This window comes from Mangifera indica, chromosome 5 (assembly GCF_011075055.1).
Source record: "Mangifera indica cultivar Alphonso chromosome 5, CATAS_Mindica_2.1, whole genome shotgun sequence".
Lineage (NCBI taxonomy): Eukaryota > Viridiplantae > Streptophyta > Magnoliopsida > Sapindales > Anacardiaceae > Mangifera > Mangifera indica.
Window position 1 is genome coordinate 16,200,190 of NC_058141.1, and position 25,320 is coordinate 16,225,509.

The window sequence follows — 25,320 nt, forward strand, 5'->3', positions numbered from 1 at the left end:
TTATGTCATCTAAATTAGACTTGAATGATCACAAGATATAAGTATGTATATGAATTGAGGGAGAACGTTTATTTTTTTGCCTTTTCCTTCGTCTGCTGACAAACAAATGGGGCATTTGGGGATTAGGAAGTGCATTTTCTATACTCCATATTTGCCCCCCATCTATTTTTTTCCTTACTTGGATTCGCTTTTCGAATTGCATGGTGCTTTTATATATACAACACGACGTGTATAAATTTGGGAGATCTAGTGAAAATTCCAAATGCTGCTTTATCACATGGGAACCGACAACAACTTAGCATGTGCGTTAGAAAATATTTTCCACCGCAGATTGTCAGCCATGTGATGTTTGTATGCATGTTCTGATACATTTGGAGGTAATGGTCTCTGAATGCAAAATATATGTATTGCTGCTATATTCTCTTTCAACTAGTGTACATTGATGCACGTGTGTCAGCTTATATCTGCAATAAACCATTGCACAAGATTTATAATATTAATAAGGCTGAATAATTTTAAGATTAAAAATTCTCTTTTTCTACCCATTATATATATTTGTTAATGAAAATCATTATATGAAAATTTACTTTTTTACTCTCTCCCATTTTCGATTAACATTTCGGATTTCGGGTTGGGTGCATTGTTGAATTTTAAAAGCACGATAATTTAGTGGATGTAACAAAAATAATGTATAGAGATAAGAAAGACTCATACGAGCAAATAAAAGATCAATGACTCAGTGGAGTTAATCAAACTCAAGAGACTCACCTTATATAATGTCATCTACTGTTAAAGGCCTTTAAAGTGGGAATCTAATTAGTTGCCTCATTTTACAATCGTCAATTCAATTTAGTTGTCTCTTCTCATAGTCACCACAGTTTTTATGGGGTCATGGCATTGATGGTGGATGATTCGTGGCAGTGAGTTGCTGATGATAATTGTAATATGTAGGCGGTCCGTGTCGGTGGCGACAGGTTGGTGGTGGTGGTGATGTTTAAGGCAAATAAAGGATATTTCTCTTGTGCATTTCTTCACGGGTAATCTTGAGTCGCTTTGCATTGATTTGTCGATAATAATAAGCTCAATCAAAGCCTGATTGATCTTATAATATTAATAAATAAATATTTCAATATTTAATTAAAAGCTTAAGGTAGCAGTAGGAAAAGACGTCATAGTCATGTCATAAATCGAAATAATTGATCACATGTGGCCCATGCCAATTGCCATGCACCCCCACTTCCACATTTAATTTCTTTTTAACGTGGGCGTGGGTGGGTCCAATAATAACTCTTTGTCAAATCTTATATTCACGGCATTTGCTACAGTTAAAATTAAATTCGAATTGAATTTATTTTAACTCAAATTTGAGTTCGGTTTGAACGAATTCAAAACAAATCAGTCTTATACGAGTTTGATTAAGCTCAAGCTACTTATCAAATTTTTCAATTAAAAATTTTGATACAAAATAACGTCGTTTTGATCAATATATATTAAAACAATATTGTTTTAATAATAAAAAACGAATCGAATTGAATTCAAATTTAGTTTTCACGAGCTTAAATTCAAGCTCAGCTATATATAAATCGAATCGAGCTCAAACTAAACTTAATTCAAATCAAACCCTAGCTACAACAAGAAGCACTATATAATGTACATATTTTACACCTAATTTTATTTTGGTTTCCTATCAATATTGCTACCATTGTTAAAATCATTTTTTTAAATTATTACAAGATATATAAACATTTTTTATCTTTAATTAATATCTCCCTCAATTATATATATATATATATATATATATATATATATATATATAAACAAAACAAAAATTGTTAATACTTTGACGGTGTTTGATTAGGAGAATTAAAAATTACTCTAATAATTTATTATTTATTATTTATATTATTTTGTTTGATTTATAAATAATAGAATATTTCAGTAATATTTTATTATTAATTATCAAGATAATATTTATTTTATTATACCTATATCATTATTTATTAATTTTTTAGAATAAAAATAATCTTATTTTTAATTAATATAATAAATAATATAAAAATATATTTTAAAATAATTATACACAAAAATATTTAAATAAAATAATATTTTTATTATTTCTAATTAAATATAATAATTACTTATTCCTATTTAATTTTATCCAACAATAATTTATATTTAATAATTTTTAAAATAATTTATTTTTAAAATAATATTTCAATTTTAATAATAAAATATTACCCAACCAAATAGACCTTTATGTTTATCTTAAGTCCAATAATTCAAAAATGGTATTAATCTCTTGAGAATATATTTGCCTATTTTGAATGAGTGATTAATGATTTGGTGATATCTAGATTGACACGGTGCCGCTCAAACTCAAAACAAAACAGGTAATAATAATTATCTTCCTCCGCTTGTCTTTAACCACTTTTCACTAAAACACAACTCTTCTCTCTTGCCTGTCGGTCGTTAAACGTTTCGCTTTCTCCCTCACTCCCACTCATTTATTGTACACATACATGTACTACCCCTTCTGTCTTTCAATCTCTGTATAGATCTAACCCTCATTCACCTCAGCTCCTTTTTCAGGTATGTAATGAATCTTTGCTTTTATATTTCTTCATTCTGTTCTTTTCCGCTATGCCTTTTTATTTGTCCCTTTTTTTCATAAAATCTTTTCCGCTGTATTGTTGAAGTTCTGAGTTTTTGTTTAGTAGTTTCGCTGGTGCGGTGCTGGGGTTAAAGATGCTAGCTACACTTAGTTTTTACTTTCGTGTGTTAGTTCGATTTTATGTCTGGTTTTTGTTTGGAAGCTGAGACTAACATGGGAATAAGGAGAAGTTCTAAAGGAGAGGTGGTTTTCTTCTGTGATCTTGAGGTCAACCTTCTTTATTTGTAATTCTCTGTAGTAACAAATAATTAGTTCCGAGAATTCAGGATGAGATCTGTTTATGTTGAATCCATGTCTTTTTCTTTTCTTTTATAGATGAATGTCGCACGATAGGGACATTATGAATAGTTTAACTTAAAAAATATATACTTTGCAGCTAATTATTTTTGTCAAGTTTGATTTCTATTCATCACACATCTTAATCTGTGCTTCAGGCAACTGCCCATTTCTATAATGGCCTCTAAGCATAATTCATCGGCCATCAGGACTCGAAGCCCTCTGTCTATATTCATTGTGATTGTTTTGTGCTGTTTCTTTTACCTACTGGGTGCATGGCAGAAGAGTGGTTTTGGAAAAGGAGACAGCATAGCTTCAGAAATATCCAAACAAACAGACTGTAACATCTTTACCAATTTGAACTTCGAAACTCACCATAATGATGTAGAGATTGTTGACCCTTCTGAGTCAAAGATCCAAGTGTTTAAGCCTTGTGATGTTAAATACACAGATTACACTCCTTGCCAAGAGCAAGACAGAGCCATGAGATTTCCAAGGGAGAACATGATATACAGGGAAAGACATTGTCCTCCTGAAGAGGAAAAATTGCACTGCCTTATCCCAGCTCCTAAAGGGTATATGACCCCATTTCCATGGCCAAAGGGCCGTGACTATGTACACTATGCTAATGTTCCACATAAAAGCCTGACAGTTGAGAAGGCTGTTCAGAATTGGGTGCAGTTTCAGGGAAATGTGTTCAAATTTCCCGGTGGAGGAACAATGTTCCCACAAGGTGCTGATGCATATATTGATGAACTTGCAATGGTTATCCCAATTAAAGATGGTTCAGTCAGAACAGCATTGGATACTGGATGTGGAGTATGTTACTCAACTCAATCCAACTAAGCATTTGCATGTGTAGTATGTTCATAGTTATCTTATTTGTTTTTTGTTGAATATCTGTGAATGCATATGTGTTCGAATTATATATCAAAAGCTCAATTATTTTCATTATTTTTCCATTAGCCTTTTTTGTTTATTTGTATTATAAAATTAGGAGAAGGATATTATGCTCAGTGGGACAGGACCACTAATAGGATAGAGAAGTTCATATCCTTTGAGAATGGACATACCAATATTATTTTTTATATGAACCTAGAGAGAACCACAACTGCCCATACTTTCCAATATAGCATCTAAGTTGATGTCACCATGTGTGTTACATTTGAACCTTAGAAGAACCTCATCTCAAAAGTTAATTATTGAGATTGAAGAGTCCAAAGTTATATAAATTTCACACTTTCCAATGTGAGATCCAAGTCTTATACTTTACACTTGAGATCTTAATATATTCCCACGTCGAACAAGTACCCAATATGGGCAGTAACTGCACTGAGGCTAATTGAATTTGGATTGAGTTGTGGGGATTTAGTGTCAGTAATACTTTGCTGTTGAAAAAGAATGAAGAATAAATTCCCATATAATCAGCCTTGCCTGGTCTATTTTCATTTTTGGCTTTTCACTAATGCTTTTAATTTGACTTATTTTGGCTGGTATATTATTGCTTTAATCGTCTTTAATTTATAGGTTGCAAGCTGGGGGGCATACCTGCTCAAAAGAAATGTATTGGCAATGTCCTTTGCTCCAAGGGACAATCATGAAGCTCAGGTACAGTTTGCTTTAGAGCGTGGTGTACCTGCTGTTATTGGCGTTCTTGGATCAATACATCTTCCGTACCCATCAAGAGCCTTTGACATGGCTCAGTGCTCTCGTTGTTTGATACCATGGACTGCAAACAGTAAGCACTAAAATCTTCATCTTCAAGAATAAGATTGTGGAATCATGTAAATGCTTCTTACTAAATCTGTGAGTAATATACGCTTATGAGTTATAAAAAGGAAGTAAATGGTTTTGTGCTTTAAGGGGCACAAGTTAAAACTTTAGACTATTAAATTGGTAAATAATATATATTATTTTTACCATATGAAGAATTGAAATAATTTTGTAAGTAGACAGATAAATTTATGACTAAACTATACTTACCCTTCTTAACATGTGTGTTTAGGATTTTTTTTTTCTTTCTGTTTAACACCTGGTAGAAGCATTGGCCTTGAACATTTTGACTCTTGTATACAGATGGTATGTATTTAATGGAAGTTGATCGAGTTCTCAGGCCTGGTGGATACTGGATCTTGTCTGGACCTCCAATTAATTGGAAGACATACTACAAAACCTGGAAGCGGTCCAAGGAAGATCTCCAGGATGAGCAAAGAAGTATTGAAAAGCTGGCTGAATCTCTTTGCTGGGAGAAAAAGTATGAGAAGGGAGACATTGCTATCTTTAGAAAGAAAGTAAATGACAAATCCTGCAAGAGGAGTTCTGCCAATATATGTAAATCAAGGGATGCTGATAATGTCTGGTGAGTCAACCTGCCCTTTCTTTTGCTTCTTTGCCATTTATACTTGGTTTTAGTTTATGGGTACTTTAAAGCACTTATGCAATGACTTCTGTGTATAAGTTTATCTTGATAGAATGAAATTTATAAATAAATTATCCAAAAATCCCCAGACTGATGTTTTCCAGGCTCTACCAGGAAAGTTACATTTAAATTATTTATGTTGCGTGTCTTAGGTACAAGGAGATGGAGGCATGCACTACTCCTTTCCCTGAGGTATCCAATGCAAAAGAAGTAGCTGGTGGCAAATTGCAGAAGTTCCCAGCTAGGCTTCTTGCTGTCCCTCCCCGAATTGCTAAAGGAGATATCGAGGGAGTAACAGCTGAATCTTACCAAAAGGATAACAAAGTATGGAAGAAGCATGTAAATGCTTACAAAGGGATGAACAGATTAATTGGCACTGCAAGGTACCGAAATGTGATGGACATGAATGCTGGGCTTGGGGGATTTGCAGCAGCACTTGAATCACCCAAATCTTGGGTGATGAATGTGGTGCCTACAACTGCTAAGAACACTCTTGGTATTATTTATGAGAGAGGCCTGATTGGAATATACCATGACTGGTATGTCCCAAAACTACCATAGATAAAATATTCTTATCAATGAACAATTTTGAGAATTGACTTGAAACTCAGGGATCTTTATTATTTTAGAATCTCAATGATGTTTATACTTGATGTCATCTATCAGGTGTGAAGGATTTTCAACTTACCCGAGGACATATGACCTCATTCATGCTAATGGTGTATTTAGCTTGTACAAGAACAAGTAAGCCTCTTTCATCTGCTTACGACATTCACATTTACACTTACATTTACGAGTAATGTTGTGTTAAGATGAATATCATGAAACAATTTTCCACAGGTGTAAACAGGAAGACATACTTTTGGAAATGGACCGCATATTGCGACCAGAAGGGGCAGTCATCATCCGAGACGAAGTTGATGTCCTCAACACGGTTAGGAAAATCGTAGCAGGCATGAGATGGGATTCAAAATTAATGGATCACGAGGATGGGCCCCTGGTGCCCGAGAAGATATTGATTGCTGTGAAACAGTACTGGGTTGGCAACACCAAATCCAGTGATGAATGAATTTCAGTGTCCAGGTTGGGGTTGGGGCCATGAAAATTAAAGCAAGTTATGTCACCTTGAATGTGTCCTGAATTGGCATCCTCACCAGTGGCATTTGTAAGCAACCAAATTTTTTTTTTTTAGGTGGTAAGTAGCATACAATGGAACTGGAAGAATGTAATTTTCATAGCCTTTGTTTAAATAATTTAATTACATCTCAAAAATGTTATAGTGATGTAAAGAAATACATTCATAATTATCATCATGTACTCAAACAATTATATGGTGAATATTGGGGCAATCAAAAGTGATCTGATGTAAATAATTAATCAGATTAGATTCATAATTATTATATTAAATAAATTAAAATTTTAATTTCATAAATATAATAGAAATTTAAATTTAAATCTTCGGATGAAAGTTTATATTTTATTATCAGGTTGAGAGAAACAAGAGGCCTTGTATCTGTGGGCAAGTGGTTTCTGTGGATGCATTAAATTGAAACCAGTGCAGTTACAAGTGAAATGACACATGAACCGAACTATCACCGGTACCCAAATCTAAGTGGGCTCCACCTTGACCTATCACCATAACTGGACAAAACTAAGAAAACAAGAAACAATGGGTCATCATGTTTGGGATAAGTGAATTGGGGTTAACCTGATTAGCTAACTTTCTTTTCTCTCTTCTTCAACAGCTCATGAGTTGGCGTCGGATTTCCAAAGTAACAGTAAAAAAGAAAAGAAACCTGAAGTCCGAAGATGCTGACATTAGGGGTGCACTTAATTCTTTTTAAGGAATGGCCAATATTTGGGCAGACATTATATATGTCAAATTGTCTGTGGGATTTGACAAATACAATTACTCAAGGATGCAAACCTGTGGGCTTGTGTATTCATTTGCAAAGAGGGTTTAGTTTAATTACCATAAATGCTTATGCATAAATTGATGAATCTTAAAGACGAAGCATCACCATTGATTCACCCTTTTGATTAAACAAACTTGCACCTGAATTCACCCACTTCAGCATAAAAACTCTCACTAATATTCACCAGTTAATAGAATTTTTATGTATGGTTGAAAAGGCCGACACTGTTTCACTGAACTTACGCCATTGCAATGCATTTCATGAACCAGAAGAAAACACCCTCTTTCCTTGAAAAATATTCAACTTTCTACTTCCGTGATTCAGCATGCTTACCAAATTTCTTCACGTCAATCGTACAACAATAATCAAAGGGACAGATGGTAATCCATTGTGTAATTAGGGGTTAATGGTGGATTAGGAATTTGGATTATGACATGCAACTGCAACAAGTCATATTAAGTATTCATTACTGGGATTTTTCTTCAACGGAAAACGGTTGAACTCTTTCAAGTTTTGAGAAGAAAGGTGGACACAAAGATCCATAAAAGAATCATGTGGGGATTCCACTAACTGTGGATAATATGATAAGCTTCATTTTTTTCCATATTTTCCATTTGCGATTGAAGCAACACAAATCACACCACTATACATTGTCTATTTCGTGTTTGACAATTTGGGTTAGCTAGAAATATTGGACAAGTAAAATTCACTAGAAATTCAATTTCATTTCAACTTAAATTATTTACATATGATGAAAAAGAGAACTATGTATTATTATTTCCTATTCATGAACAAAGTTTATGATGATGTGGGCGGGCAAATAATTGCTCATAATCAATCATTGCTACTTTTTTTCTTTTTAAATATTTCTAACTTTACAATCTTGGAGTCATTCGTACTTGCTTTCTCACGTTTTTCATATTTTACAGAATTTAATTAATTCAATCACGTATCTATTTTGAATTTTTCAAAAAAAAAATTAAATTTGACTTCTCATTTTTAACAGTGGACAGAAATTAATGATAAATATAAATGATATTTTGAAAAGATAAACAGATGTCGTTTTTGGTAAACCAAATATGGATTTAAAGCTTATTAAGTCTAGTTTTAAATGACACAAGTTTCAAATTCATTTAAGTTTTCTAAAGAAAGTTACAGTTATTTTATTAAAGGTTACGTAGAAATAACGTCTGTTGTTTAGAATTCTATTCTGCACGTTTTTTTAATGGTTAATAGTTGATGTTTAGGTATATAAAAACACTTGTAATCAATTGTTATGTGTGAAGATATATGAAGTGAAAATATAAAAATAAAAGCTTTGAAGTTAACATTTTCCTTCTTCCTCATCTATGTTAATAATCCATACTTGTAGCTCACCATAGTTTCCATCAGTATCATGTTTAGTTTCATGGAGTTTATGAGATCTTCAAGTGCTTTTAAACATGCTCTCATCTGGTTTTCTAAATTACAAAATGTTGCAGTTCATGCTTGTGAATGGCATAATTCCAATTCTTTGATTCATGTCCTGTCCTAATCAAAGGACATTGTTAGGTATGAGATTTCGTATATTGGAAGGTTACATTTCTAAATTTGGTTTTAAAAAAAAAAAAAGATTTTAAATACACAAACCATAAAAGACAGAAAAATAGAATTTTATATATTTTCTTTTTCCCTCAACAAATGGTATTTTTTCATAATTAACTATTTTTATTGATAATTTTTTTTTAAAAATGAATTGTTATAATGTTTTAAGTTGGTTGAAATTTTTAGATTAATAGTTTTAACCTTTAACCTTGTTTAAGGTTTAGTCGTTATGTTTTCTTGTAAAATTCATGGGTTTATTTTTAAACCCAAATTTTTTGGTAAAACCCATGATTTTAGCCAAAAAAAAAATAAAGTTAAGGTGTAGAAAAGAAAAGGTTAACCGATAGGCGATGTCAATCAAATTAGCCTAACAAAAATTTGTCTACTTTTTTGAATAAAAGGTTTTGACTAAATTAGCCTTGATTGAATAAGTTTTATTTAACACGTTTGTACAAATTCAACCCAAATATGATGTTATCTCTGTACTTGCCCAAAATTCAAAGCTAACTTTTCGAGTTTAGAGTTTATTTCTCTTCTTAAGTCTTGTAAAGAAATAATTAACCATAAAAAGTTATTGTCAAACATGTTACATTCAATATAATAGTATTGGAGATACTCCCTATGTTAATTAGGACACATAAATTAATGAGCAATGAGACAGTATGTGATTTTGTAGATCTTCACATTATTGAGTTTAGGGTTTAAGGTTTATGTAAACGATAGACACAATATCGATGATTCATACTACGAGTATATAGATATGTCGATAACATTATCAATACAAATATCTGTAATCCACATGCGTTTTCATAAGAGTTTTCTTAGTTAGTCACATTCCCATCGCTTAGTGTTATGAGCAATCTAAGAGAGAGACTTAAAAATATTGATGTTGGTTGTAAATAATTTTTCTCAAGCTTTCATACCGAGCTCTAATACAGGAAGAATGACTCAAAGTTTTGGCCATTATCAAATGTAAACATTATAATAAGACAGAAATTCATTTATATTATGCTCCTATGGACAATGAATTGTGAACGCAAGTGCAAATTCAAGGATTATCAAGGCAAATTTATAGTCAATCATCATATGTTTAATAAGAAATTGTCAATATATTTGGCTAATTTATGTAACAATGTCATCTATTAAACCCATAATAGAAAAATTACACAATTGTTGATGAATTTTTATACTTAACTGATTTATTTGCATGATTATTTAATTTAAATTTGAAAATATTTTATTAAATTTAAATTTATATTTAATTATATGATAATTTAGTATTTATATATTTAAATTATGAACAAAAAATTACCTTCAATTTGATTGGTAATTTCGAAAGATTAAAGTTGTTAGTCTCTCTAGACTTCAGCATTGGAAAGGGAAGGATTGTAATCCGAAAATGAATTAGTAAGTTCTCGTGATAAAATGGCTGTCACACCTGACACATGACTCTTTCCTTTTAACCCTATCCTATTTTTGACATGACATGACGCATCATTCCGTACTGCAGTTAAACAACGGAAAATTTATCCAATGCACTCGGTTCTATCTTAACAAATCAAAATTCATTGCGCCATGATTTTTTATTGGTTGAAACATTAACGAATGCACCAACAAACTAGTGGTATATATATATATATATAAAACTTATGATAATATATTTATGTTTAATAAATAAATATATATAATATTACTTTTAATGTAAATCTAATTTTTATTTATTAATTTTTGAAAATTTAGTGAGATGTTAAAATTAATATATTAAGTTAATTTTATTTTAAATTACTAATATGTCCTTTTTAATATTTTTTACATACCATAGAAAATAGAAATTTTAAAGGAGTGTATTATTTAGAAAAATGACACCCCACTCTTAGGTTTTTTTTTTTTTTTGTCAAAATTCTCATTGCAGCCACCCCTAAAGTTTAGAAACTTCACTTTTTTCCCTTAGGATTTTTTTTCCTTTCTCCTCTAACGACCTTCTTTGTTGTTAGCCAACTTTAACTTCCTACCCATCTTATTCTTCGGAGCTCTCTCCTCCTCCCTATCCTCTCCCTGACGACAAATTGAATGCATATTGTGCAATGAATCTTTGGGTTGCACAGATTGTTTGTGCTTTCTGCTAGATCAGTGTGCGTGGAAAACAAATTTATGAGTTCGATTTGTGTAATGGAAGATGGAAGACACATCTTTGCGCCCGATTCGTGCGATGGATTCATCCAATTCATAGTACTTCTTAGTTCGGAGGAGAGACGTATTCGTTTCAAAGGTTCAATGGTTTGTCACGTTCGTGCTGATCTGGAGAAGAGAGATCATTGTAAAGGGAGAGAGCATCGAGAGGGAGAAATATCGTTAGAGAAAATGAGCAATGGAGTCTGTTTTGATGGCTGAAAAGAAGTGAGAAAAAAATAAACCATAGGAAAAAAATGCAAACCCTAGGGGGAAAATGAACTTTTCAAAACTTAATTTTGGAGAAATTATTAGTATTCATATTAAAGGGGAAAAATATATATAAACTTTTATTTTTTTAATTAAATAAATAATTTTACCTCTACAATTAATTAATTCAATTAATTTTAGTAATTCATGGTAATATTTTTATTTTTAATAAATATTTTATTATTTTAGTGAAAATTGAGAAGGGAAGGTGTGAATAATTTTTTTGACGAAAATGAAGAGGGGAAAAGAAGAAAATTTTTCACAATAAAAGGATGAAGATTTCTCATCAAACCTGTATAAAAAACGAGATAAGGATGAAAAATATATTTTTTCTATAGGGATTAAAACAAAAATTAAGTTATTCCATCTATATTTATTCTATTGTCATTTACCTTTAAAAGATAAAAGAGAGAAAAACAAAGTGCCTTTGAACCTAAATTTGCTATTTATTTATATAATATAATTAAGTCAACATCTAATATTACTATTATGAAGCATTCTTATGGACTCAAAACACTTTGAAACTCAGGCAATTAATAGAAAAAAAGTATAAAATTAAATTGTAGAAAAAAGTTGTGGGGTTTTGGGATATTCACCTAAAAGTTGGTGATAAAGAGTGAATATATATAAATTTATTTATTTATAATACCTTTTTTGTTTGCATATTCTGCGGTTTGTAAACGAATAAACTGAACTGATAATAACTTTACATGAAAAATCACAGACCACCTTACCTTACAGAAAGCACACTTAAAACCCTTATCTTTTTCTCTCTCTTTCAAGCATTGTATGCACACCCAACTCAGAGGTGAAAGGACGAGACTTGACTCTTGAGAGAAGAACAAAACTTTTTTTTTCTTCGCCAAAGTATTCTTTTTTCATCAACAAAACTTTCTTTTCGCAGTTTGCATGAACATTAAGCACATTTTTGTTGTTGCATGTACTGTGAATTCTCCGATGCTTGTTTTTAGAGAATTATATTGGGTTTATAACTAGTGTTATATTTTCATTTTCTTTTCTTTCCTTCTCTGTGATTCTTCTTGTCTTGTTATGTGCATGCATCTTAGCTTGTTTTTTTTACTCTTTCTGGGTTCAAGTTTTTCTCAGCTTTGTTCTTCTGTCGATAGTTTGTTGAAATCATTTTATCTCATTTCAAAATCTTTTTGCCTTTTTTCTTTGGACACTTTAATGGAGAGATCTTACAACTGTCTTTGTCTATCTGTTTTCTTGTAATTTGGTAGTGGCATGTAAGATCTCTAAACTCTAAACAAGTTACTCCTCTTCTTGTCGGTGATGTGTAATATTATCATCGTTTTATCCTTGTAAAGCTTTTAATCTATTTTTCAGTCCGAATTTATAATTTTTTCTCCTTGATTTGCATCTTAAAGGAAACAGTTGGACCTTTGTTCAATGATCTAACTGTTGCAGGATGCAAAACAAAAACTTTTCTTGCTTTTACGGATCTTTATGAGCTATTATTTCCTTAAAAGTTTCCATTTACAAATTACAACGAGTGGCCCAATATCTTGATCTTACTTTATTAATGACATTAATAATCAGCGATGGATTTATTTCTTCTGGTGCATGTCAACTACAGTCTTGTAGTTTAGGGTTCTTTTTATTGTATTTATCAGTCTTAGTTTACTTTAATTTATCATAAAACTTTGCAGTATTAGATCAAGTTGCAATATTTATTATAATGCGAAATTGTTGTGGGTTATGCAGAATTTATTTGATGTTGATAAGCAGTGATCTGCAACAATTGTTTGTGTACTGAGAAAGGATGCCAAACCAGCTATGGTTTGCACTGCTAATGACTTATCAGCGTGGAAGGATTTTCCAAAGGGCCTCAGGGTTCTTCTTCTTGATGAGGACAGTAGTTCTGCTGCTGAGATAAAATTGAAGCTTGAAGCAATGGACTATGTTGGTCAGAAATTTGGATTCCCCTCTTTTGGTTCCTGGTTTTTTGTTCTTTTAGTTTTTCCTACTTAAACTAGAAATTATTTTCTTCCTAAATTCACCTTCTCGAATTCTTGGGATTGAATTGGTCCCCATCGTCCTTCTCTAAAAGCATTTTATTGGCTATTGCTTTGGAGGGTATCATCACTTTCCGCATGTGGCTTAGGAATTTTATCTTGTAATACAACTCAGAATTCATTTTGTAGTGGCTAAGAATCGATTAGTAGCAACAATGAACCTACCAGAAATAATTTTTTCTTGATGATCAGCAATGGATGACAAATAATGTCAATGTTTTGTACGATTAGAGATTTAAAACTATTTTTGGAAAAAATAATTTGAGTGAAGTTTTTGACTTCTTGTATCCTTTACTTCATAGTTTATATTTGTTTCAAGTTTTTGTCAATTTTTAGTTGCTTGTATAGTTTCATTATTTAGAGTTCTAGCAATCTCTCACATCTGGGTATCACAGTTACAAATTCAGGGCAAATATCGTATCTTAAAATTATAGTATTTAGATCTTCTTGTTGTGATCCTTAGTTCTTTTCCTATCATCACTTATATCTGTTCTACTTGCTGTAATTTGACGCTTATGTCTTCTCTTGCCATGGGAATTCACCCTTATATATGTTCCTTTTACAGTTTCTGCATTCTGCAATGAGAACGAAGCTATGTCAGCAATTTCAAATAAACCTGAAAGCTTCCATATTGCCATTGTAGAGGTAATGACCTTTAACTGGAACACAAGCTTCATAACTTTTTCCAGTTTCCTTTTCAAATTTCAGAAAGTTTTTTCATTCCATTTATTGTCACAGGTAAGTACAACCAATAGCGATGGGAGACTCAAGTTTCTTGAAGCTGCTAAGGACCTGCCTACCATAAGTTCGTTCAGAAAATACACTTAATTTGTCTATCTTTTATACTAATGTTAATTCATGTAAACGTCAGGTTCCAAAAATGTTGTTTGTAATCTATCATTTTTCCATTGTTCCATTTACTTGTTGGGTATTACTGTTCTTTTTCTCATTCTGGCTCATTGTTAAATTTGCCTGGGTAAAATGATACCCATAATTAATAGTGTGATATTAGAAATACTGACAGGGTTTTTTTCTTTGAACGTGTTGTATACTTCTGATGATGTGAACATGTCTCTTCTGTTTACAGTGACTTCAAACATTCATTGCTTGAGCACTATGATGAAATGCATAGCGGTGAGATTCTTACCAATATTCACTGATTTACATTACTATGAATATGTTGCTTGTGAATGTCTGTTCAGATGAAGTTCTATCTTTTCATTTCTGCAATTTTTTGTCATTTGTTTCTATTTCTTTCTTACTTATCAGATTTATTAATCAATAATAATATATTTGACATTTTGTCTTCAGCTAGGTGCAGTTGAATTCCTCCGAAAACCACTCTCTGAGGATAAACTAAAGAATATATGGCAGCATGTGGTTCATAAGGTATGCCTGAATTTTATTTAGTTAATGTTGGGATACGTATCAAATAACAATGCTGATGCTGTGAGTAATGTGCAGGCATTCAATTCTGGGGGAGGTGTCCTCTGTGATTCGCTGAAGCCTGTCAAAGAATCAGTGGTCTCCATGCTGCATCTCCAACTGGAAAATGGAGAACCCAAGAATGAGAACTCAGTGAATGCAAAAAATATTTCCTTGGATTATAAGAATGACAATGAACAGTCTGAAGGGAGTGATAAGTATCCTGCTCCTTCTACACCACAATTAAAACAGGGTGGACGATTACTGGACGATGTTGATTGCCAAGATAATGCCAACTGCTTGACAGAGAAAGAGAGTGGGGAGCAAGATGGCGAATCTAAATTTGTCGACACTACTTGTGACAACTCAATTGGTGAAGGAACATCACCAGAAGACCAACCTCAGAGACCGGTAGAAACTGTGGTCAAAGAGGAGCATGACACAACCGATGTTTCAAAAGCTGAGTGCACCGCGTGTCCTCAACTTCATGATAAAGAAGGTCCCAAAGATTCAAATAGTGTTGTTGAAAAACGTATTAAAGCTTCTGGTCTTCATAACTCTTGCGGGATTAAAACTAATCGAAAAAAGATGAAGGTAAAACCCCTAGCTCTATCTAATTTAGTGTAATAGTCTATACATACTCCTATATTCCAGTAATTTCATGAGATTTGCTATGGATTACCTCACTGTCCTTGATTTATGTTATGTAAGTTCATAGAAGTGAACATATGACATATTTCCCCTCTAGTATGCGTTACACTCACCTTTAGTGCTCTTATTTTACTATATCATGTCCCAGACAGTCTTTAAGTCCTTTTAAAGCTCAGAAAACTTGTCTGAGTAGGAGCAGGATCTAACTCTGAACATTCTGTATGCTGGAATCATGAGCCATTCCTAGAATCTCATATCACTAAATAATTCTCCTATTGTGATTTCTTTCTTTTAGTCAAACTTGTGAAAATCATTTCGGTGTATTCAAGTTTTCTGTTAATATTATATTCTTCAACTTCTCCATTGGTCAATTTCAATGGGTAACTACAGCTTGTTATTTTGTAACATATTCTATGCGATCAATGAGGTGATGGCTAGTCGAGTTTTTGGAATTATTTTCTGTGACTCATTTATGATTTAATTTTGTTTCTGTTTGAGTTTTCAGGTGGACTGGACACCTGAACTGCACAAAAAATTTGTGGCCGCTGTAGAGCACCTAGGTGTCGATCAAGCCATTCCTTCTCGAATACTAGAGCTTATGAAAGTGGAAGGGCTGACAAGGCATAATGTGGCAAGTCACCTCCAGGTTAGTGCACATTTTGCACTTTAGTCCTCTATAAGATTTAGTAGTGTGCAACTCTATCTTGACAGAAACTCGAATTGCAATAACTCTCCATCAAGAATAGGATGCCATATACTCATGTCATTATTTACTAAACTGTTTGTTTCTAGAAATTGAATTGATTTTCATCTAGAAGGCAGAGTATAATTAACTCAATTGCTTCATGAAATTTATATGGCTATTGATTGGTCCAAATGAAGAAAGTAAGGTTGCAGAAGTTTAAATTATTTATCATGTTGGTTTTTCTGGTTTGTTTAGTCCCAGAACTTGTTGAAAATAATCACAAGGCCTTCTAAGCTTACTTATGAAAACAGTAAATTTTCTTTTCTGATCAAATGAGCTGTTGAATCTCTTCAACCAGAAATATCGAATGCATAAGAGGCACATCTTGCCCAAGGAAGAAGACCAAAGATGGCCAGAATCAAGAGATCACAGGCACAGGAGTTGTTATCCACATAGACCTATTATGGCATTCCCTCCATATCATTCTAATCCTGTTCTCTCTGCCGGTCCAGTCTACCCTGTGTGGGGTGCACCAAGTAATCACCCTGTCGGTGTCCAGATGTGGGGCCCGCCTGGATATCCTCCATGGCAACAGGCAGAAAGTTGGCATTGGAAACCTTATCCTGGGGTAATCTTTGATAACTTTGTTAGTAACACTCGAGCAACTGTTTTCAAAGAAGCATGATGGATAGAAATTGTTTTCAACGAAGCATGAATGATAGCACATCTTCTTATAGAGGATATAAAATATCTGCTTTATGATCACTCTAATGTTTCACATGCGTGCTTAATATTTAAGTAATTGTTACATTTCAGATGCCTGCTGATGCATGGGGTTGTCCTGTGATGCCACCTCCTCATGCTTCTTATTCTTCTTACCCTCAAGTGAGTAGATGAAGCTTTATTTGATCTAGTTTGCATTGTAGCATTATGCGCAGCATTCTTGCAACAATGTCTATATGCCTAGTCTATTATTTAGACTTATTCGTATTCCGTAAAATGCAGAACACATCTGGGTTTCAGAATTCTGGTGTGGTTGATAACAGCTACAAAATGCCACAGAATTCTGTGGATTTCCATCTGGTAATGCATCACCTTTCAATCTAGTGTGTTCTTTTCTGTACTTAACAATATATCTAAAGATTAATTTCACTTAAAATGTCTGGTATGTGTGAGGCAGGCAGAGGAAATCATTGACAAGGTTGTGAAAGAGGCCATAAGCAAGCCATGGTTACCGCTACCATTGGGACTAAAGCCTCCATCGGCAGATAGTGTGTTAGCAGAGCTGTCTAGACAAGGCATCTCCACAATCCCTCCTCACATCAACGGCTCTCGTTTGTGCTGATGGTTGCATCACACCATCACTTTCCACCATTATTCAAAGAAGATAGTGAGGAGGTAGACCACCCACCCAACCCCCCAACTTTTAAAATTTGTTGGTCTTTGTGGTCACTTGATACTACCAATTGGTAAATATCACGTCACAACTCACACCAAGACACAACCAAAAGTACTTTTTCTGGTTCTGGTCTGATCTCCATCTGGGCAGAGCTAAAAAGGGTTCACTTTCCAACCCAAAAACAAAGGAACCAAAAAACAATGATATGTGGGTGTAAATAGATGCTAACAGCTGTATGGCGTCGGGGCTTTGAGGATGTAAATTGTTTTTGGTGATAAGAGTATTTGTATTATTGGTATGGGAATAAGCAGGTAGAAGTGGTACGTTATGTTGTTGGGGGGGTGGACCTTTCCTTGCCGTCTAATAATCGAAAATTTATGGTGGGGTTTTGGATATATTTATGGTGGGACATGATTATGAACATTTTGAATAAAGTTGACAAGGAACCTCAATGAATTTGCTCTCTTCTTCTTTATCTGTTAATTTTACTTTTTTTTTTTTTTTTAAATTTCCATTTGCATTAATCTCTTGTAATCTCCACTTTTGGACGCAATCGCATGACTTTCTTTGCATAGCAACGGTTTATTCATTATACAGAAAATGATGTGTCTGTAATTAGTGGTATGGGTTCAGTGAAGGCTTTTAAGAGAGGATGAAGATGAATTCAATGCTACGCCGCCCATTATCAAAGACAATAACAGCGACGTGTCGCTTTCCGCAGCGAAGACTGATAGAGATTTTACATAGTATTTTCAATTTTTGATAATTATAAAATCAATAAAATTATATACGTATTTTTTATTATACAATTAGGTGCACAAATATATCATTATGTGAATATATAATTTTAAATTAAATATTAAATAATATTAAATTATTTAATAACATATTATTTATATATCTAATTACATATTTAAAAAAATGTGTGATATTGCTCTAAAAAATGGTCCTAGTTTGTGTTATGAAATGGGATGAGAGCTTAATACCATTTGCCAAGACACGGTGGGCTTCATATGGCTCGAAATGATGATGAGAAGGGACCCACACTGAGAAAATATAGGCTGCCTTTCAGTGGGCTCAAAACGGGCCAGAAATTTTAACAACCCAAAGCGGACACCTGCATGTTTTGGTGTTAGCTTCCTGCTCAGGATAAAGAAACTTTTTGGCCCAAAGACTTATTCCTACCGAGGGTTTAGTAAATATTTAAACCCATATTTATTAATTTTTAAAGAATTAAATATTTATTATTCTATTAAATTTTACCGATACTATTAAAAATAAAATTATTATTTAATAAAAATATTTTAAAAAATAAAAATTTATCCTATTTTTCTTCTTTTTATATTTAAAAATTTAACAAATTTTTTACCAAAGTTTGAAAAATAAACATTTTCCTCTATAATTTTTTTTTTAAAAAATGTTTATAATTTACAGTATATAATTAAATATATAAATAATTTATTATTAAATAATTTATAGTAATAATATATTTAATTTTATTTTGATAATAATAATAAAATTTAACAAATAAATAAATATTTAAATTTTAAAAAATTTATAAATATAAATTTAGATTAACACTAAACCTAGGTGAGAATAAATCTTTTGGCCAAAGAAACTTTATCAACATAACTACAAATTTTCTTTATTTTAATTTGAAGAGTGTGGGGAGAGGATGCATTGCTTGCGCATCTAACTCAAATAGTGCGGACTTAAAAGATTCTCGGAGACATGGCTGTGATAGAGTAGAGTAGTAGTTGGCAATATCAAATGATGAGATGAACGTGGATTTGGGATTTCTGGTCCCTTGACGGTTAGTTATATGTTTTGCGACTTGTATGAGGTTAAGGATGTTTTGTCAGCAATTTTACGGGGCGGCCAAACATTATACCTAAAGGACATTTACTCCCGCTAGCAGTTTCCATTACTAGACGACCCAATTATTACACGCGTGCGACAAAGAACCTACGCGTTCCAGGGTGCAGATAGTGTATCGACTGCTGGTGATATTTGTCATTTCAATAAAATTGTGACGAGTGACGGAATTGGAAATAAAAATCAATAGTTATATATCTTGACCGTTAGGTTGTTTGTCAGCTACGGGGCATATACTCCCGCCAAAATTATACTAGGACATTTACTCCCGCCAAAATTATACTAGGACCCAATTTTTATGTACACGCGGCAAAATATGGCTGGTTCCGGGTGCAATAGTGTATCACTGCTTGATATTTGTCAAAATTTCAATAAAATTGTACAGTGACGGAATTGAATTTATAAAAATCAATATTTTTAAAAACAAATCGATAATTAAATTAATTATTTTAATAGGTTTAATCAGTTTTTAAATTATAATATATTTTTTAAATATTATTAAATATTTAATATATTTTTAAATATAAATAATGTATATTTAAAATGAATAATTTAATATTGCTTATCTAACATTTTTTTTTTGTTAAAAGTATTTGTAAAAATAACTGATTTATTTTAATCTATCAAAATCAATTCAATTCAATTATTCTCTTTAATTAATATTTATTTATTTTTAATAATAATTATTTAATTTTTAATTAATTAATCAATCATACTTTTTTAATCATTGTAATTTTTTTATAAATACATAAAAAAAGATAAATATTAGTTTTTTCAAGTAAATTAGGTCAAATTATGAGTTATTTTATAGTGCCGATAAAAATTAATACTGTGGGCTACCCATGTTTCATTGCATTTGGATTTAAGAATGATTTTGCCACCATCCCAGCTGCTACTGTCCAATCTTCACTTTTGTTAAATGTTCATAATTACTATTTGGTGAAAAAGAAAGCCGGTGCAACAACTAGTCATGATTTGTCCCAGTTTCCCACGTGTCATGATCCTGAATACTATTCATGTATAATTTTAATTTAATCTAGTGGGTTTTAAAAATTAAATCATATTTAAATATAGACAGTTTTTAAAACTTTCACTATAAAACATAAAAATCGAACAAGAGAGGTCATCCAAAAACTCATCCTAACAAAATGACACAATTATCACCTAACAATGCTCGTTTATTTGGGGCATTATTGTGATTTCAGTGTAAGAAATGGGCGGGGCGGTCTAAGAAAATAAAAAAACATGGAGTGGAGAAAGCAAATGCCAACTGTCGGAAACACTTACACCGAACAAAAAAAGCAAAAAAGTATCGAATCATCGTCCCATCGTTTTGAAATTCGGGACTCTCATTTATTTTGCCTATTTTTCTTAAAACAAATACAGAAAATAAAGAAAGCCGCAGGCAATCCAGTATTAACTTGTCTAATACCTGTAAGTTCTTCAAATTTCAATTATTGTTATTATTATTTATCTTCTGTTTTAATCATTTAACACGATCCGAGCTTAAACTGTTCGATTTTTATTTTTATTTAATTTTTAGATATCATTATTATTTTTTCATTATTTATGAAATGATTTGTGTAAAATTTGTTGAAATCAGAGTTGCATTGCATCACAAGCTGATTAATTTCGTTAAAAATGACCAAAAATTTTAATTTAATAATCCACAGTTAGATTAGGTCTTCTTATTTTGGGAATTGTGACTTAACATTGAACCAGATAGCCTTGTTTAAATTTTTATCTTCCTGAAATGTGTTGCATGGATCGTGATTAAAGAATGATCTGAAATTCGGTAATTCAATTTTCTTTAATTTTTCACTTTTTCCTCAGGCGCGGAGTTCATGTTTCCGACTGTAAACTCTTTGCCATGCACATATAGTAACTGTTTGTGTTAAATTTCATTTTTGAGTGAAAGTTTTTGCTTAAGTCATATTTAGGTAAAATGTGGTGGTTTTGTTGAAGGGCAACCACACAAATTTATGAATTAAGAGAGAACAAGTTGGACTGTGATCAGGGGCATTTCACCAGTTTAGGGGATGGCTTGTAGAGGATTCTTTGAGTGCTTATTGAAGCTACTGAACTTCTTGCTGACTCTTGCTGGATTGGCAATGGTTGGTTATGGAATCTACTTGTTTGTGGAATATACAAGAACAGAGGCCAATGCGACATTGTTTTCACCTGTGAGTGGTGATGAGACTTTGGTACAGCTCAGTCGGCCAATGCTTATGGCCGTGTCTTTGTCTTCCAGTATTTTTGATAAGTTGCCAAAAGCTTGGTATGATTGCTGCCTACTGATTTCAGCTAAAATTCAATTAGTGTGTTTTGTTGTTGCTAGACTTAGCGTGTTTTATTTTATACTTGAGAAGCTGTGTGGTATAGTTTTTCAGAAAATTGTTATGTTAATAGTATCAAATTGCTTGTGTTGCATTACTTTTGCATGTTAGCTATCCTGCTTTTAATTAATTGTTTGGTTGTTAATAGTTGTATTATATGATCTTGCTTATGATTAAGTTAACTGGTTATCATCACAGTACAATGCAAGAAGACATGTATTGTTAACAAACTATTATCAGAAATATCTTTTGAGTGAGGTTACATAGAACATTCATTTTTGTATCCATTTACTTCATGGTTTCTCTCGTTTACCCTCAATTTTACCTTTTCCTTGGTTTCTTAAACAATTCAAAATATTTTGGTGATCAATAATATCTCCAAGGGAAGCATCACTACCAACTATTTCAAAAATCCTACTTATAAGAAAAAAGGATTTTTGAGATACATATATCATAGAATGGGTCTTGTTCAGAGATTGGTCTTGCAAGAGGCATTTCAATGGTACCGAGATTTCTTTTGCTTGAATATAAAACTAAACAAACACATTACTACTATACATAACATGATTGTTGTAGGTGTAAGTTGTTTCTGTAATTCTATTCATTTCTAGATAGCACAGAACCTTTAAGCCTGGGCAATACCTAATTTCCAGTTTTTCAATTTCTTTTGCCCAACTTGCTTTTGGTACAATGACTTATACACTTCAGTGCGCACTTGTATCAGTTGATTATTCAGCATATTGATTGGCTTTATTTTATATGCTTAATATTAGAGATGTTAGAGATCTGGCAATCACATGCACATATCTAGTTTTGATAGTTGGAAATGCTGACCGTTATGTACATCTAGGTTTTGTGTAATTGATACAAGTTAAAGTGAACTCACACTCTTGCAAATTATAAGGAAAAAGTGTTTCTCATCTGGTTTTGATTTGGAACTGGGTTGCTTTATGTTTCACATATCAGTTTGGCAAAGGTCAGCTCAATTCTTAACTATTGTGTGTAGTGTCTCTTCTATGCTCCCTATTATGTGATTTTCAACCATAGTCCACTTCTTTTGTTGAGTGCTTTTTTTTTATTGAAGGAATCTATTCCTGGCCCAATTTATATTTATTTTAATCTATTGGTAGTACAATGATTTGAATGCTTAAGTTGAGTTTTTTATTGCATTATATATTATCCTGTAATTTGCTCAATTCTAATTGTTGCACCATATCTCACTGCAGGTTTATATACTTATTTATTGGCGTAGGAGTGGTTCTCTTTGTCATCTCTTGTTTTGGTTGTGTTGCATTTACAACACGGATTGGATGCTGCCTGACTTTTGTATCCTTACTGGTTTATAATACTCATTGGACTAATGTTATGGTTTTGATTTCTAAGAGATAACTCTTTCATGTGGTACTGACGTTGTAGTTTTCGTGCATCTTGACATATTTTCATTTTAATTATTCAAATGGTTAAATATGCCTTATTTTTATGCTCTTTTTTCGTGTTCCCCTATTCTTTGTCTACTATTATTGGTTTCCTTAAGCAAACTTAGTACTCAATATTGGTAATCTTGTTGATTTTAGTTGAGCTGGGCTGTGCAGCCTTCATATTCTTTGACAAATCGTGGAAAGAAGTGAGCTTACATAACTGAATTGTTGGTATTCAGGATTATGCACCTGATTAACTAATAAGTGAAACATTTCTTTTCAGGAGATTCCAACAGACAAAACTGGTTATTTTGACATGATATATGATTTTCTGAAAGAGCACTGGACTATTGTGAAATGGGTTGCTCTTGGAATTGTTGTTTTGGAGGTAAGTATATTACGGCATCATTTGCTTAATTGAGGACAAAATACTAACACATGCATGATCTCACTCTTTCTCACTCTGCAACTGATGCATGAACAACTCTTCATCTGTAACTTATACAATAAGTGGATTAGGTTTGGGGATCTTATGTTTAAGCTTGCTTAGCAAAGATATTAAAAAAAAATGGATAGAACTCTTAATGACTAATGCTATACCATAGCAGCCCTTAAATAATGAAGCAACTGTGAAATTACAGGCTCTTATTTTCCTGTTAGCTCTTGTGGTTAGAGCAGCTAACAGACCTGTAGAATATGATAGTGATGATGAGTTCATTGCCCCAAGGCAACAAGTAAGACAGCCCTTGCTCAACAGGCCACCAGCTCCTGCAACAGGTGTGCCTGTAGCTGGAGCTCTTGATCAGCGTCCAAGTAGAAATGATGCTTGGAGTACACGTATGAGGGAAAAGGTGTGATATTTTTTCCTATATTTACTTGTTAAATGCAGAGAACATAGGTGCTTTATTTGCTTATTATGAATTGTTTTCTGTTGCCATGTACTGCCTCTTTAATATATTGTGAAAATATGGGATCTATATTCTCAGGAAGCTTCTAAGTTTTGGAATTATCTGAAATGCTTGAGTTGACCCAAAAAATGTGTTTCATCTTTTAAACCTGCGTCGCTTTTTCAATCCTTTATTATTTTGAAATTGTTGGGAAATTATATCTCTGGATTTCTAATCACTCTTCCACTTAACCCCTAATCTTGCAATTGCTTCATACGGTTACCATATTTACAAAGAGAACTTTGAGCCCATCATATAATCAAGTAGAATCTAGAGATTACTTCTGATGCTCCATCTCATTCTTTAGTTTTTCATGATGTTCAGATTTTGTGGTTTAATGGTTATGCACTTATCATCTTGATCAGTGTAACGTATTACAATTGTCTGTCGTTATTATATCTGGGATACCTTATATAGATCCCATTACCTTGTAGTACCATCATAGTTTTCTATCTTATAAAAACCATCATAGCACTGAGATTGGATGAGTCTATATGTTTATTTATAATTTATACTTAGTTCGAGTCCTGATGCTTCTTTTCTGGATTATAATGCTTGTAAACCAGTATGGGCTCGATACTTCTGAGTTCACCTACAACCCATCTGAGTCACAGAGGCTCCAGCAAGTGGCCCCTCAGCAATCAGAAGAAAGGAGTCGTTGCACCATTATGTAATGCCTTCGTGGATGTTGCCTAATTCAGTTTTTTTGAACAATGGCATGGGAACTTAAAAGTTTCGAGAGGATGGTCTTTTCCTTTTTTGAGTTTGTGTACAAAACACATTGTTCAGGAGTTCTAATCATTCCCCACTAGTATTTCAATTTATGCCAACTGCATTACGCCATTTTGTGTGTAAAATTGTACTAGTTGCAAATTACAATCATGAATTCCCGTGGACCTCAGTTGAGGTTCTAAGCTTTCGCATTATGAACAACTTCCGAAATAGCTGCCTATTTTTCTAATGAATTGAACATCTAGAAATTGAGTAAACCTGATTTTTCCTGAATTTAGAGTATCTTCATCTTTCAAAGTTTATCAAAGTTAGATCTTAATTACCTGAGGTTGGATCACAAATCTCATTTAATGGGGCAATGCCATTCACAGTGGCTTGAAATTAAATGCATTCCAACCAGAGCTGATTGCTTTATTATTCTTTGTTTCTTGTATGACAATGAAACTATGATAACAATTGTAATGACCAAGCACATATTTTAATGTTTAATGTACATAAATAACAGATGATA

At 32.6% G+C, this 25,320-nt stretch overlaps 3 protein-coding genes across 8 annotated transcripts; all 3 read left to right on the plus strand.

Moving 5' to 3' along the window:
• The first annotated feature begins 2,400 nt into the window (after positions 1 to 2,400).
• On the plus strand, positions 2,401 to 6,736 carry LOC123215782 (probable methyltransferase PMT14). 3 transcript variants are annotated; one of them, XM_044636009.1, is made up of 7 exons: positions 2,401 to 2,589; positions 3,106 to 3,766; positions 4,475 to 4,685; positions 5,024 to 5,306; positions 5,519 to 5,905; positions 6,033 to 6,110; positions 6,207 to 6,736. In XM_044636009.1, exons 2-7 carry the CDS (start codon positions 3,125 to 3,127, stop codon positions 6,433 to 6,435), a joined length of 1,830 nt encoding a protein of 609 aa, XP_044491944.1. In that variant the 5' UTR covers positions 2,401 to 2,589; positions 3,106 to 3,124; the 3' UTR covers positions 6,436 to 6,736. The 3 variants fall into 3 exon arrangements, with proteins under 3 accessions (XP_044491944.1, XP_044491946.1, XP_044491947.1); XM_044636011.1 differs by lacking the exon at positions 2,401 to 2,589 and adding an exon at positions 2,715 to 2,878; XM_044636012.1 differs by lacking the exon at positions 2,401 to 2,589 and adding an exon at positions 2,715 to 2,854.
• Positions 6,737 to 11,975: 5,239 nt separating this feature from the next.
• Positions 11,976 to 17,957, plus strand: LOC123215783 (two-component response regulator-like APRR2). Of its 3 annotated transcripts, none has more exons than XM_044636013.1 (12): positions 11,976 to 12,172; positions 13,031 to 13,232; positions 13,907 to 13,986; positions 14,080 to 14,146; positions 14,429 to 14,475; positions 14,653 to 14,730; positions 14,806 to 15,360; positions 15,923 to 16,063; positions 16,461 to 16,730; positions 16,919 to 16,987; positions 17,108 to 17,185; positions 17,283 to 17,957. In XM_044636013.1, exons 2-12 carry the CDS (start codon positions 13,103 to 13,105, stop codon positions 17,445 to 17,447), a joined length of 1,680 nt encoding a protein of 559 aa, XP_044491948.1. In that variant the 5' UTR covers positions 11,976 to 12,172; positions 13,031 to 13,102; the 3' UTR covers positions 17,448 to 17,957. The 3 variants fall into 3 exon arrangements, with proteins under 3 accessions (XP_044491948.1, XP_044491949.1, XP_044491950.1); XM_044636014.1 differs by lacking the exon at positions 11,976 to 12,172 and adding an exon at positions 12,229 to 12,245; XM_044636015.1 differs by lacking the exon at positions 11,976 to 12,172 and adding an exon at positions 12,340 to 12,552.
• A 2,650-nt stretch (positions 17,958 to 20,607) lies between these two features.
• On the plus strand, positions 20,608 to 25,003 carry LOC123217701 (tobamovirus multiplication protein 2A-like). 2 transcript variants are annotated; one of them, XM_044638804.1, is made up of 7 exons: positions 20,608 to 20,810; positions 21,317 to 21,654; positions 22,939 to 23,038; positions 23,256 to 23,336; positions 23,414 to 23,518; positions 23,772 to 23,981; positions 24,644 to 25,003. In XM_044638804.1, the coding sequence occupies exons 2-7, from the start codon at positions 21,416 to 21,418 to the stop codon at positions 24,749 to 24,751; spliced, it is 843 nt and encodes a 280-aa protein (XP_044494739.1). In that variant the 5' UTR covers positions 20,608 to 20,810; positions 21,317 to 21,415; the 3' UTR covers positions 24,752 to 25,003. The 2 variants fall into 2 exon arrangements, with proteins under 2 accessions (XP_044494739.1, XP_044494738.1); XM_044638803.1 differs by having other exon boundaries at positions 20,613 to 20,810; positions 21,342 to 21,654.
• Positions 25,004 to 25,320: the final 317 nt, after the last annotated feature.